This window comes from Mchenga conophoros, linkage group LG12 (genome assembly GCF_057382185.1).
Source record: "Mchenga conophoros isolate Kocher_MC1m ecotype Shallow Benthic linkage group LG12, M_conophoros_male_GT1.1, whole genome shotgun sequence".
Lineage (NCBI taxonomy): Eukaryota > Metazoa > Chordata > Actinopteri > Cichliformes > Cichlidae > Mchenga > Mchenga conophoros.
The window spans coordinates 24,768,523-24,782,988 of record NC_140537.1 but is presented as its reverse complement, the minus strand read 5'-3'; the positions used below and the strand labels follow the sequence as shown (position 1 = coordinate 24,782,988).

At 44.3% G+C, this 14,466-nt stretch overlaps 1 protein-coding gene across 2 annotated transcripts; it reads right to left on the bottom strand.

The window, feature by feature from the left end:
* Positions 1–207: 207 nt before the first annotated feature.
* ndufaf2 (NADH:ubiquinone oxidoreductase complex assembly factor 2) lies at positions 208–14,437 on the bottom strand. 2 transcript variants are annotated; one of them, XM_085294727.1, is made up of 4 exons: positions 14,194–14,437; positions 5,647–5,736; positions 4,576–4,616; positions 208–2,415 (listed from the first exon to the last, which is right to left on the bottom strand). In XM_085294727.1, the coding sequence occupies exons 1-4, from the start codon at positions 14,306–14,308 to the stop codon at positions 2,170–2,172; spliced, it is 492 nt and encodes a 163-aa protein (XP_085150853.1). In that variant the 5' UTR covers positions 14,309–14,437; the 3' UTR covers positions 208–2,169. The 2 variants fall into 2 exon arrangements, with proteins under 2 accessions (XP_085150853.1, XP_085150852.1); XM_085294726.1 differs by lacking the exon at positions 14,194–14,437 and adding an exon at positions 7,477–7,848.
* Between the last annotated feature and the right edge of the window lie 29 nt (positions 14,438–14,466).

Here is a 14,466-nt window from a genome sequence, read left to right as displayed (position 1 = left end):
CATAAACACTGAATCAGAGGGCTGGTAATAAAATACACTACCACAAATTCAAAAAAGTAGGCTCGCAATGTTCAGTAAGGTGACAGCAAGTGCATTTAAGGGTAATACTCCTGTATGTGCAAGGTCTTATTGTTGATTATGGAGTTCTAAAATATAAAAGCATCAAACAAATCAGCATGATCTGCGGTACAGGAAGGTGAAAAGTAATATTTAACAGGTGTGCCTTTATTAAATATCAATTTAAAAATAGTAAACCAGGATTACATATTAAACAACTCGTGTTTCATGTACTGTATGCTTTTAATTTGGATGCAGACCTTTGCTCATTTTATTAGACATTTTTTATTTTTGTTTATAAGTAGAAAGTGAACCTTCGCTTTGATTCAGTGTTGTAAAATAAAACATTCAAAAGTCCACAGGGGTTGGTATTTTTATGGGTGGCGACTGGCTTTGAGTACTCGTGAGCCTATAAAGAGGCAGTCAAAGCAGTTTAGTGTAACTGTTTTCTATTTCTTAGTTTTACTTCCCTGCGTTCAGAGAACTGATGTCTCATGACTGCTTTTAGAATGACAGACATGAGAAGGAAGACTGTTTTAAGCTAACAGTCTTCCCCTCTCTCTCTCCCCAATTTCCTGTCCATCTCTACTTAGTATCCAATAAAAAGAGCAAAAGTATATCTTTGACCATTTCAGAGGATTTTTAAAAAATTTGGTAAGCCACTAACCACTAACTTTACAATGAATCATCCAAGCATTAAAAGACTCCTATAACTTTAGGGATGAACCACTGTTGTGTCTACACATAACAAAGAAAAAAAAAACAATTTCAAATTGTACCTCTAGGCACTTTATTACTAGCAGCCTGTCACAAAAATACATCATTACCATTTCTGTAGTAGAATCTATGAAAACTGCCAAAGACAACATGGTTTGTAGAGGTGTAAAATAGTATTTTTGCAACAACAGGGTGACAAATAGGAATATTTTGGCATGCTGAGCAGTTTGCCCTTAAAGAATCTGGACAAACGAAGAAGTGACAGCCTTAAACAAAACTATCTATCGAAGATGATCGGTATCTGAAAGTTATGTCCTTAAGAAATGGGGGAAAAAAATGCAGCAAAGATCTGACACAGATGCAAAAGTCTCATCATAAATGGTCTCAGTGGAAGGGTGGCTGTGAGGAATCTATGCTTAAAGAGAAACAGGAAGAAAAGGCTGAGTTATTCTACAAGAACTAGACTGAAAATTCAGTGATGAATGCAAATTTGACATTTTTGGGTTAAATCGTCATGAGCATTGTACAGAGGAGGTCAGGAGAGAGATACAACAGTGAACATCTACAGCCATCTGCAAAACACAGCACAGGCTCTGTCATGGTTTGGAGCTGCGTTTCAACCACTGATGTTGGAGATCTTAATAAAACTGATGGAATTACGAACATCAGATTATGATCCTCCATGCAATACCGTTGTTCAGCATGAAAATCATCCCAAATGCATTTCAAATGCAGTAAAAAATATACGTGGATAGAAAAAACACAATGGAACACTATCAGTCATGGATTGGTCTCCCCAGAGCCCAAACCTCAATATTACTGAAGCAGGGTGGGATCATCGGGACAGAAAACAGAGCAAAAAGCAGCCAAAATCCAAAGAAGAGCTTTAAATGTCCTTCAAGAAGTATTCCTGTAGAAATTACAAGGAAAACCTGCCTAAAAGAGTTCAGGCTGTTCTGAAGAATAAAGGCAGGAATACCAAATATCGACTTTTTTGCCTAGTTTACTGTATTTTTATAGGTTTGCACATTTCAGATAAATTGCTGCATCTATTTCCCAGTTTCCCAGCAAAATAAAGAAATCAGGAGTAGCTCAAGACTTTACACAGAACCGTGTCTGCCCAACATATACTGTCAACATAAGTGAGAGAAGAATGTCTTTAAATCCATAAACTGCAACATTATTATTATTATTTGTGATCTTCAAATCAATATTCTGTAACAAAGAGACAACAGTTCATTTAATGTAACCACATTTAATAATTATACTTATTTCACTTTCCTGGTAACGTAAACACCCAAAATTTATGGGGACGTTGACGACATTGTACTGGAAGGAATTTCCAATATTAAATCTCAAGTAATTTTATTGTAGGGCCCCTTTTTGTTGATTGGATTAGTCTTTCTTGGAAGTGGGCATCCAGGAGCCAGGCTGGAACGTGTTTGCAGTGCTGGTTGGTTCCTCGTTGAATTCTTGCTTGTCGAAGCTGGTGGCAGCTGCGTGGCCCTTGGCCACAGTCCTTGCTGGAGTCGCCACCAGACCCTCCTTGTACTCTTTAGCCAGCAGAGCCCGATCTTTCTCCTCCACCTCCTTGGCTTTTGTTTTTATCTGCTCCCTGTTGGATTCGTTCTTCAGCAGCTCCTATAAAATGCACAAACATACGTGGATACTCAGGGTTTCTGCAGCCATCGTCAAATTCTAAGACATTTTCAATACTGCACACAGTGCAGCTGAACACCATTTTAAATGTCACAGAATAATGGAAATCCCATGAGGATATTTCTGACTAATAATAATAATAATAATAATAATAATTCAAATAATACTTGTATCAGTGGTTTCTAGATATAGACTATAACAATAATAATTAGAAGCAATAATTCCCCTGACCAGGACTCAGATAAATGTCATAAGCTTATTCATTTATTATATAATAATTTACCCTATTATGCTTTTAGAGAGGCTGAGGCTCCAGGTTTTGTATATGGATAAGCAGTCTGAAGTCTGGGGGTCAAGCTCAGACTTCAGACTGCACTTATGTCTCTGTTTCTTACAGTTTTTTTTAATTCTCAGCTCTCTATGATGTCAGCGAGAGCAGGTATCCTGGATGCAGTGAGTTTAGGCAAACAGCTCTCTCTTTAAGCCCCAGAAGCCCCAAACACTTTTAACGTTTACTTGTTTGCAAGCAGCAACCAATCAGAGGAAAGCTGGCTTTAACAAAGGAAATAGATTAACTTCAGTCAACATTTTCAGGACTAGCTGACTAGCAGTGTTTTCTGCAGGTTTCAGCTCAGTGAAACTCAACAGAGAAAGAGAAGATTAAAAATAGACCACTTCTGCTTTGTGAATGTATAACACTGCACTCTTTGGAACCTCTTAACAATAAGTTAAAATGAGCTCCTGAGATCACGAGGGCACGCAACATCTCTGACACTCTATCCATTTGCATCACCCACCCAGCTGGACATTATCTGATTGTGGTGTTGGAAATCTTGAGCTGGCAGTTTTGTGAAGATAGGAAAATCTGAGTATGTCCTACTTGCTGGAAACTACAAACTCTCCTGCAAAACTCAAGCGGTGATAATTTCCACTCCTTAATCGACTATCTCTGTTTCGTCTTAGAGCGTCAGCTGCTCACCAGTCAAAGTTAAAGGAGAAATTAAGCTGCACTGGGAAGCTTCCAGGAACAAATGTGTGCACGTGTCCAGTATGAAGTAGGGCATTCAACAGAAGAATAACAAACGTGTTCAGTTAACCTGGATTGGTCCAATAAAACCTGGTTAAAAATGTAGTACTTGGAACACATCGGTAAGCTAACATGACAGGAGACATTCGCAATATAAACCACTCCATGGAAACAGTTATAAACTGGTCATAGTCCACTGGTGGAATAGTTACCCACTTGAGCCACTGTTAGTGTCCAGTGATGTTAGCCTCGCCCTAGCTCAAGGAGCCAGAAAGGAAGGGAGGAATGGGCATAATGCTGTTGTGTGCTGGCTGAAATGAAGGGCTGGAAAAGAGAGGGGAGAGCTGTGGCCAAAAAGCCCTGCTTTGGGGAGGGAGACAAACATACTGAGCTGCTTTTCCAGCCTGTTAATGACAGGATTTAATCCAATCAATTTATGTCGGCTTGGACCGGGAAAAGAGGGAGCGTGACAAGGGGTAGGGTAATGTGCGGGGAGTGAAGCCTTGGCCACATCAACACTGTCCAGCTGTCGATGGCAGCTATTGGGCAGACGCGAGGCAGAAAATTGGAAGAGAATGTTCTGGCAGTAGAGGCAGGGGATGGCATTGGCTACTGGCAGGCAGAGTGGACAGAGAGATAGAAAGAGTGCCTGGGTATTGGCCTTCCAAGGGATTTCCTATAGACCTACATTTCACAGGCCAAATAATTTCCAGCATTCTCACATTTAAAGAGCAATAAACCCAGTGAGAGGTACACAAGGGGGAAAAACTGCACTCCTTCACCATTCCCATATCACAGGCTGCCAGAAATAAAACACAAAAAAGGCGAGATGCAGGCTTCTGCTGGAAAAAAAAGGAGAAAGAAAGTAAACTAGGACATGGTGTCAGTGAGCCCCTTGTTCAGAGGCTGATTTTGCTCTCAGCCTCACCATCAATGCACTTCAGCTGCTGTTTATTTTAACACCTGTCCCCCAAAGTTCCCGGATTCAGTTCGAGACTGTAAGATAAAACAAATCAAAGCCTTTCTCCTTCCCATCTTTGCTTCTTTCCCTCCCTTGTAACCAGTCCCCCAGAGTCCAACCATCAGCACAGTGGGGAGGCTGGGTGGAGACGTACCTCGATGGAGGGGGGCTCCTTCCGTCTGCCTCGGATCCAAGCTGGAGGAGAAGCAGGAGGAGGAGAGAGCAGAAATAAGACGAGTGAGAACACCCACACAAACATATGCTGCACAAACACAACCTGCAGTCATATTTAAAAGCTGCAACTATAGCATCACAGAGTTTCGGGGGCACTTCAGTAGCTCAGCGTAACTACCGGGTAACCAAACTAGCTCGGGGACTGTATGCGGGGGTTTTTTTTTGGTTTGTTTTGTTTCATTTTACTTAGCACTCTATAGGGAAAACATCCAGAGTTATACACATGGCAAACTCAAAACACTAATACTGCTTTAGTGTAGGCAGAACAGGGCCATCGGGCTCTGCATCTCAGAGGGGAAAGAGGGGATCTGCTCTGATCTTTGAATTTGAAAGCACACACTCTGTCATTCTTCATCAATACCTCTGTCCTTCTTCTTCCTCCCGAGCAGAACTGTGTCTGTCTGTCCCCCCCCCACACACTTCTTCTTTTTAAGAAGCTCTATTTTGGCTGAGCTGGCTGCACAGCACAGAAGGGTAAAGGGAGCCAGCAAGAAAGAGCGAGAGAGATTTTGTAACTCTTCCTCCAGCTAGCACGGGGATTCTGGGCCTCTTTTATCCCTTTCTTATTTGCATCCTGATGAAAATGCATGAGGGATGGGGCGAAGCAGGATGAGGGGTTTAAGGTGGATAAAGCCAGTCTGAGACAGAGGGAACAGTTTGTATCCAGTTGTAAGAAATTTGAAACACTATTTTATGGTACGGTTGTATAACACTAGCAGAAGGCATCTTTGATAAACTCATGAATACCCTTTTCACAACCCCGCCCCCCAACTCCATCTTGCAGTTTGGGGGAAAAGAAAAAAACAAATCAGTGGATTAGCTGAGGCCCCAAAAGATGCAACCATGAATATGTCACTCCAGTTTATTTGTGCAGCACTTTTTTTTTCCTTTTAAATAAACTCTCCCGGATAGCTCTTTTTGTAAACACTGCCATTTATCCATGTTAGTGATAGTTAAAATATGTAACAGTGATGCTACTGCCCAGACTTACCGTCCCACTCCATCGGAATGCTGCCTTCCATATATTCATATTCTTTAGCATTGGCTGCTTCTACTATCCGCTTGGCACGGACAATCCTTCCTGGAAAAAAAAACAAAAGCAAAGAAAAAAAAAAAAAAAGACAGCATGAGGAAACAAGAGTGAGATAGAGACGCCCAACAACGATGCATACAAAACGCGAAACAGGACAAACACAAAGCGCAGACACAATGCTCTCAGTCTCCTGCTCACGCAGACGCACAGATACAGACAGACACACAAATACGCAGAGGGATGACAGCGCCGTGACAGGCCATGGATGATTACCTCGCGGCCCTCGGGCCCTTCTCCTCAGATCTTGCTGAGTGGCTCTAAATCTGGGCTAAGCCTTTATGCAAATCAGCCTTCCTTTAAACCAACCAACCACAGCCCTCCTCACTGACAACCTCTTCCAATCACAGCTCTCCGGCTAACAATGCCCTCCAAAATCAACATCAAGCCGAGCGGGAGACAAAAGAGGTCAGATATGACAGAGAACAGGAGAGGCACGAGCTGCGTGGAATATTAAGTGCTCCTTTCCCTATCTGTATACAGCACAACGCTTGCTAGCAGCAAGGCCACCGCCAATTATTTTGGACAAATCTGCTGATTAGACAAGTCGGGCTGGCACACAATGACACGGAGATGGTGGCAGGAGCAACGGAGAGTGATATAGGCAGAATAAGAGAGAGAGAGAGAGCAAGAGAATTTAAAAAAAAAAAAAAAAAGACCCAGTTGTGTATGTCTTTGGGTGGTGCTACAGAGTGTCACACAGTGTTCACTAATAACAAGCGCTGTGTTTCCATAGTTTCTCCTCACAGGTAGCCGGGTGTCTATCCTATCGCTTCCATCCCTCTGAGAAATGATGAGGCAAAAGAAAGAGGAGGTGGAAGGAGGGAGAGTGATGATGCATGGCAAACATGGCTAGAAGGAGAGAAATGGATGGGCAAGGAAAAACAACACGCTCCAAAACACAGACAATCTGTCAGGAATCCATCACAGTTTCTCCGCAGCTGACTGGACATGGACAAATGGAGGCAACCACCTCCATGCACACTGCAGACTGATGGCCTTAATGTTTACTTCAGCCATAACAGATAGCTATGGCACTGGGATGGATAAATGATGACATCCTGGAAATAAAAAAAGAGAAGAAGAAGAAGAAAGTGTCGACTGTGTTTTTGCTTCACTTGTGTCACTGAAATGTATTTGTCCCGCTCAAGTTCGTTTTGGGGAAGACAAAAGCATTTTTCATCCATGTTCCCTTCTGTAATTACTTCTTATGAGGATGATTCCTTTCCATACTTTATCCAGCCTATATAGTAATCAGGTCATCTAATTAGGCTACTATTGCGTTGGTTCTGCCTTGGTTCCCACTAGATTGTCACTATAGGGCCCCACAGGCTCCAGTTTTGCAGCCTTATTTTAGTGGTATCCAGGTCTGACAAAACACTGCATACTTTAAACACCCCAAAACTGCAAAATAGGCCCGGCAATGTGCAAAAAAACATTGTCACTTATTTACATTCATGCCTTAAAATGTCTTCTGAGAAATACTTTCCTCGAAACCCCCCCCCCCCACACACACAAAAACAACTGCCAGCAAGCAAAAGTGCTGTGCTCTCCGGGCAATACTGACAAATGCATTTAACAGGTATGCTAATTATGAACAGATCATATCCATATTTGCATCGGGTGTGGGTGGCAGCAGACAAAAATGGTACAATTATATTACAGTCCCCACAAGCAATGTGCTTAGCTGCAGCTAATGCCTGGCTAATAAGCATAAAGAGAGGCACCCACTTTGTCTCTCTCTGTCTCCATCGCTCTTCACTGGGTTGCATCCTCCCCCTTTACTCTCCGTCACACTCCAACATGGCTGTCCTCTTGTCTTGTTGCTTTTTGCAGCCCTTCCACCACAGCCTTTATCCCCGCATTTAAATAACAAATACAGTATGTACATATATTTATGAAACACGACCGATCCTCCCATCACATACGTGTTGGGTGGAGGTGTGTCAGTCTGATATGGTGAATCTCCCTCTGTAGGTAATCGCTGTTCTTGTACGGCTATGAAATGAAACATGCACAAACACAGAGACACGGGCCATAGTCATAGTTCTACAACAGCTGATATAAGAACGCAGTATTAGAACTACAATTAGTGCATACAGCCTTACTTTTTAATTAATGTATCATAACCAAACTGCCAACAACAATAAAAATGACTATATTTACAAATCATCTCTTTTCATATCATTCATATTCGTCTGCGTTTGTACCTAAAATATCTCAGTTATATATCGTTAGTGTGAGCTTTACTGGAGTCTACAGACTTTAGGATTCCTGACACATACAGTCATCAGACCAGGTGTAAGCCATCTTTCTGCTTCGCACTTCAGCCTTGCACACACCTACTCCCCCACCTTTAGAGAGAGCAAGAGAGCGGTGGGAGAGAGAAAGTGAGGTATGAAGGGTGTTGGGAGCTCTCCATCTCGGTGGGCCCCCTTGTGACAGGTCTGCCTTCTCATCACTCACTAGGGGAAACCTACTTACCAGTCAAATGCGCACAACCACGGACGCGCGCGCGTACGCACAACTGGCTGGAGAGCAGGCAGATTAACCTGAGGGACAGGAGCGAGGACGCTGCCTCTTACTGTGAAGGACAAACGCAGTGCTGCGTTGGAGAAGGGGAGGGGCCACCGGCAACAGGAATGAAATCCCACTGCATAAATATTCATGAGCCATCTCACCTGTCTGAACGCAACTCATCTGTGAGCCTAGCTGTGGAACCTGTGGGGGAGGGATGGGAGAGGAAAAGGAAGGAAGGAAAGAAGGAAGGGAGGTGACAGAGGGGGGTTGCTGTGGCAGCCACACTTCAATCCTTCCCACTCGTTAAAATAAGACATGATGCGCTCCGAGGGCTGCTCTTTGAACCCCGAACACACCCCGCTAAACTCCATCACCTGCTTCAACACACACACACACACGCACACACCCAACTTCACACATCAGCTCCCAGGTGAGTACCGCTGAGGGCGACCTGAGAGGTTTTTCACCTCCACAATGTCATTCCAGGCATCTTGCGCTGTCGCCTCCACTGCACACTTTTCTCCCGCACTCCGTTTTTCATTACAGACGCGGATGTCAAGGGAACGCACTTCGATTTGCAACATCCGGGTAATGAGAGTCCTTTAACGTAGACAGGATGCAGCTGAATGAGCTCTCTGCATCTGACCCCAGCTTTGTGGGTCTGAATTGTAATGCAGACTTTAAAAAAACTGCAGACTTTAAAAAAAACTGCAACAACATCTCAGCAGAAAGAGGCTTGTTTTTTTTGTTTTTTCTCCTTCCACTCCTTGTGCTTGTGGGAGGCGAACCAGAGATTTTTAGGCCTGGTTCAGTGCAGAAACAAAAAAAGCCACCCTGAAGCAGCGAGCAGTATTTGAGCTTCGTTTATTCCTCTCCGTGCTACTGGAGAGGAATGGGGGACCAGTACGTGCATCGTAATGGACAGCTTTATGAAGATGGAGTGATCCGATAAGCTTCAGGGATACAAGGGCAAGCAGGTAACAATATGGACAGCCCCCACAACTCCCTCACTCCAATTTCTTTCCCTGGGAAAAAAAGATGGAGGGGATGTGTGAGGCCTGTAACCATGGTTACCCATTAGCCCAGAGCCAAGTGATGCAGGATGCGGTTTAGAGGGAAAAGGCCAGTCGCTGTTTTGCATCAGTTCAGCTGGGAGGAGGAGCTTAGGTCTAAAGTAGGCTTCCTGCCGCTGCTTTCAGTTCCATTCAGCCCTCGTTCTGTTTGTCCCTGTTGCCGTCGATCCCGCTGAGGCTTGGAGCGCCTCACTGCAGGAACAGGGGAGAACAACTCATATCGAAGTAGTAGCGCTTTAAGAGGAATACTTGGATTTCCCCTGTGTTTTTACTTTTAACTAAAAGCTTAAGGCTAGTGGAGATACCGTGGCCCCGTCTGCCCAAGACCACCCAAATTCAAGTTTCCTTCCTGCCCAGTGGTTATAAAAAAGGAATGTAGTGAGCCAGGAAGTCAGCGTCCTTTGTAAGGCTGTGGAGCGGCATGGAGCCCCTTGCTACCTCAGCGGCTCCTAAGAGGCCCATCTGTGTGATGTCCATACACCAAGCTGTCCACCCCTTTCTATTCACCCGCATCACTCCCATCCAGCCCTCTTCCTTTTCCCTCCATTGCACCTTGAGTCCCCCCACTGTTTCTCCGCGTTAACCTATCCCCAACCTCCCCTCTCTCCCCCTCTATCTGCCCGCCTGTTCCACCCACTCATTTCACCCTCTTTCTGTCAGGATACCCTTCTTTCACTTTTACTCTCTCCATTCTCCCCACACTCTATAATTTCACCCCATATGTCAGCTTTCCCTTTGTTCTTCGTCACTCACTTTCCCGTTACCCACCTTCTTCTCCACCCTCCGCGAGTCTCCCTCGCCCTTATCTTTTCTCCCATACTCCTCACCTTATTTCTCTCTGCCTGTCTGCTTTATTAAAATATTCTGAATTGAATGAGCAGTGGCAGGCTGCTCGTGCGCTGGCCTGTCTGTCAGCCTTCTTGGTTGAGTTTCTGACCGACAAAGACCCCCGAGGTGTCAAAACACCTCGCTGGCTATCTTACCGCGCAGAGCTGTGACCGTGCTGGATGTGAATCACATCTGGGTCATCTGGCAACATTTCTTTAAATCCATTTTGCTGTCTTTCTTCTGTTGGCAAGATGTCCGTTTGGAAGATGTGAAAACAATGCAACTGACATTCAGACTTAATGTATTACAGATACAGTCCTACTGCAGATAGGCAGTGGTTAATGGACCTGCGAAATGCCACTTAAACCCCTAATATTGGATGGAGGCCCACTTGAAATGTTCCGCCATAGAAAATAAATGTTCCCATCTCTCATTTTCAGCCTCTATCCTTTCAAATGCCTTTTTAATGAAGTAGTTAAGCCACTCCATGATGTACAACCAGATACACATACAAATACACACTTGGCAGCCATTTTTAGAGACATTAAAATGCCTAGAAGGACCCTGCCAGTATACACCAAGATGAGCTAAAGCCTATAATGATTAAACAACCTTCATTTAAACTGCAAGCATTGCAAAGCTGCTCATCAATTAGCGTGATTTACTGTGGCGTCTCTGGACGTAGCTGCACCGTGGCAAACGCCGACTTGGTGTCCTACTCTAGGGTAGACCTTCCTTCATCACACCCTGGGGATGAGTCATGGCAGAATAAACAGCCATTTGGACCCTCGTCGCTCTCCGCTGTGACTCCTTTCCGTGGAAATATGCGGCTTGAATCAACGCTCTGATGACACACAGCCATCTGTTGTTATCTTAAGTGTGTTAGGGCATGAAGTGGAGAGAAAACACACAATGGCAGATCTTCTTCTTCTTCCTTTTTTTTTTTTAAATACAAAGCTGATAGTACACAAAGTGTGTAGCTGTCATTTCACTTAAAGACATCCACACACAATCAAATACGCGTACGCCAGTGCAAAAAGCGCACACCTCCTCCCTCGGTCCCCAGAGTCGCCCATCCTGAAATAGCAGAACTGAGGCCTTTTCAGTTTTTCACTTCATAGAACAGAGCTGGGGAATCAAATAAATAATAGACAAAGAAAGAGGGATAGTGATAGGACGACAAGTCAATGCATCTTTTCTCTGCAACAGCGTGGTGCACCTCTGAATCTCTTCCATTCTCCGTGCAGCGTAGAGGACCAATAGATTAAAACTGCATGGCACACACTGCGAAAATGAATAGCGCTAAAAATACATCCTTTTCACTGAGACATGAAAGGAAACTGCCTTTCCCCTGTCCAGTATTGAGCAGCCATTGATTCCAAGACAAAGGCTACACCTCCTCAAAGAGGTAAGAAAAATAGCAATCATACAGGCAATTATTTTCAAATGTGCCTGCAGCGGCCGATAATGTCAGTGCGCCTCTCTTACTAAATAAAGGGAGGGAAGGCAGGCGTCAAAGCTGCAGGCCCACTGCCGAAGACAAATGAGCCCATCCACAGAATGCTTTGCTTTCATCTGGGCAGCATGACATGGAGCCCCATGCAGCGTGAGGAAGAGCCGGGCCCGGGGGAGAGATGCACACAGAAAGAAAGAATATAGATTCTCTATTTAGCTCTGTGGAGACAACACCGAAGCAAAGACCTTCTAAGACCAATGGCCAAATTGCCAGTGGCTCTCTAGTAGCTCTGCCACAGACAACAATCGCTGGGCCTATAGCGCATTTCTTTCTATGAAGCAGCAGCACACGGTAGGCCTTTATAGCCCAACCTTTTTTATAAAGACAGAGACTCTCGCTCTTTCTCTCTCAAGGCAAGTGCTTCAGACCCAGGCTCTTTCATTTTGATGAAGAGCAGCATCTGAGGAGAAGGGGTTAGAAAGCTCTCTGCTGGGTCTAGCCCTCCTCACTGCTGAAATACTCCAGTGTTTTGAATAGAAATCTTCACTGGAAATACTTCAAAGGAGGAAAAATCCAGTGGCAGCGATGAAAGGGAGGGGCGAGGGAAGGAAGGGCTACGTGAACGCAAATAAGAAGGGCAACCTAAGAAGAAGTTGTTGAAATCAGATAGGACAGATGCACACAAAAAAGACCACCCCTGGCTGTCAGGATTGCTTATGCCCCAGATTTCTAAAGATAACAGACTGAGAGAGAGGTAGAAAATGGAACCAGGAAAGCATGGATAAAGGTAGAGGTGGATGGAAGGAGCACTAGGGGTGAACAAAATGAAGTGAAGATAATGCCGGAGGATGACCGCCTCACCTGCATCGACTGCTACTCATGTGCTGCAGTGGAAAGCCCTGCGGTCCATGCCTAAAGAACCTAAAGCCCCTTCTTGGCCTATCAGTTTAAGATCAAAAAGAGCTCGCTTTAGCGAAACATATGGACTGAATAATGTATCTGCTTTAGTTCCACAAGGCTGGACAGGCTGAGTGCCAGAAATAAAAGGAAGCAAATGTGTCTGCCATATATTCCTTTATGTTTATTATGAATGTATATATGAGACTGTATACGTGCCTGTCTGACAGTCATGATGGTGTCTGCTAGGTACCAGTTTTCCTATAAGCCAACTAGCCTCTCTACTCTGTCAGTCATTGTGATGGGACAGTGAACACTTTTTCCTGTAGCGTGCCAAAAAATGGGCTGCTGTGATGTCTCATTTGAATAGTCTGACAGCCAGGGGTAGAGAAGCGGCCTTGTAATGAATTATAAATACAAGGTGGGTGCAGGTTTCCCCGCAAACTGCTGAGAAAAGGTGAAGCACAAAGTCAAGTTCAGTCGAAAAAGAAAGCAGGCTTGCAACCTGCCAGGTATTCGCTCCTCTTCAGCAAACCAAAAAAAACGCAGACAAACAAGCAGTTCGGGGTTTTTTGTTTTGTTTTTACAGCACCTCGGTGTGTAATGACTATTCACCCGCTGCAAGTGAAAGAAAAACTTTATCTAGCCTGTAAAATGTGGGACCAAGAGAGGGAGACAAACACAAGCTTGTGTAGGAGAGCAAATCCTGCTCACATGCAGTGATTCTGGAAAAATCCTTTGGAATCAATAAGCCAGATGTCTCTGATGTTTTCTAAGCAATATCAGTCCAAGGGAGACAAAGGTCCTGCTCTGTGACCTGCAAGGCATGTTGTTGCCCTTTTAAGTCAGTCAGAGAGGGTGTGAAGGACACCACTGGCATCCCACAGGCCTGACACAGTTCTACTGCTTGGCTTGAGCATTACATACCGTAGAACTGCCACGTCTCAGAAGGGATATATGACCTTTTATGTCTTCTTTCGGCCGCTCCCTTCAGGGGTCACCTCCATTTCACTCTTTGCCTAGTAATCTCCTCTGTCACACCACCCCTCAAATGAGATCTCACTACACCATCTTGTAAACCTTTCCTTTCACGCTTGCTGCTATCCTTCTATCACAAATCAACCCTTGACAGATGCCTGCACCCACTCCACCCTGCCTGCATTCCCTTCTTCACCTGTCTTGTCCACTGTCCATTGCTTTGCATGGTTGACCGCAGGTATTTAAACTAATCCAGGTATTTAAACCTCATCACAGAAAACTTCACTGCCAAAAAACCTTAAATGCAGTTACTGCAGCATGGACGTCTTCTTTTTCTTCTGCTTCTTTCAGCTGCTCTCTTCAGGGGTCATCACAGCGAATCATCTGCCTGCATCTCACCCAATCCGTAACTATCCTCCACTGTCAACACATCTTTGTGCAGGTCCTCCTTCACTATATGCATTAAATCTTCCATCCAATACGACAATGTTGTTATTAAGACTAATACGCCATCTAGTGGCAATCTTATGACACTACAAGGCTAACGTGCATATGAAAAACTCAATACAGAGAAAGAAGACATGTCACATGCATTGGCACTGAACTAGCATTAATAACTATTTAAAAGTGAAAGAAGCAGTAGTTAAACAGTAGTTAAAGCTGTAGATGCTAATGTTAGCACACATGTTAGTTTACCTGTCCATGTCTTCTGCTCTGGGATTAAGTAATATTTGTTCCCCAAATGATCGGTCCCGACGTGCTCGCGTACTACTCCGAAGCCACGCCGTAGGATTGCAGCAATCCTGCTCATCTTATAGGGTTACCCAAAGCCCCTGTGTGTGAATATGTATATATAAATATAGTTTAATGCAGCTCTATCCGCTGTTTGTCCTCTCACGGTGATCGTTTATGCAAGGGTTCATGGGTTGGGAACAGAATGAACAAACTAGTTTGTGATTGGGTGACGGT

Excerpts from the sequence above, each read along its gene's own strand:
- ndufaf2 (XM_085294726.1), bottom strand. The coding sequence starts at position 7,759 with ATGTTTCATTTCATAGCCGTACAAGAACAGCGATTACCTACAGAGGGA. Across the intron at positions 5,737-7,476 it reads TGGAGACAGAGAGAGACAAA|GAAGGATTGTCCGTGCCAAG; the intron begins GTGGGTGCCTCT and ends TTTTTTTTCCAG. Across the intron at positions 4,617-5,646 it reads CATTCCGATGGAGTGGGACG|CTTGGATCCGAGGCAGACGG; the intron begins GTAAGTCTGGGC and ends CTTCTCCTCCAG.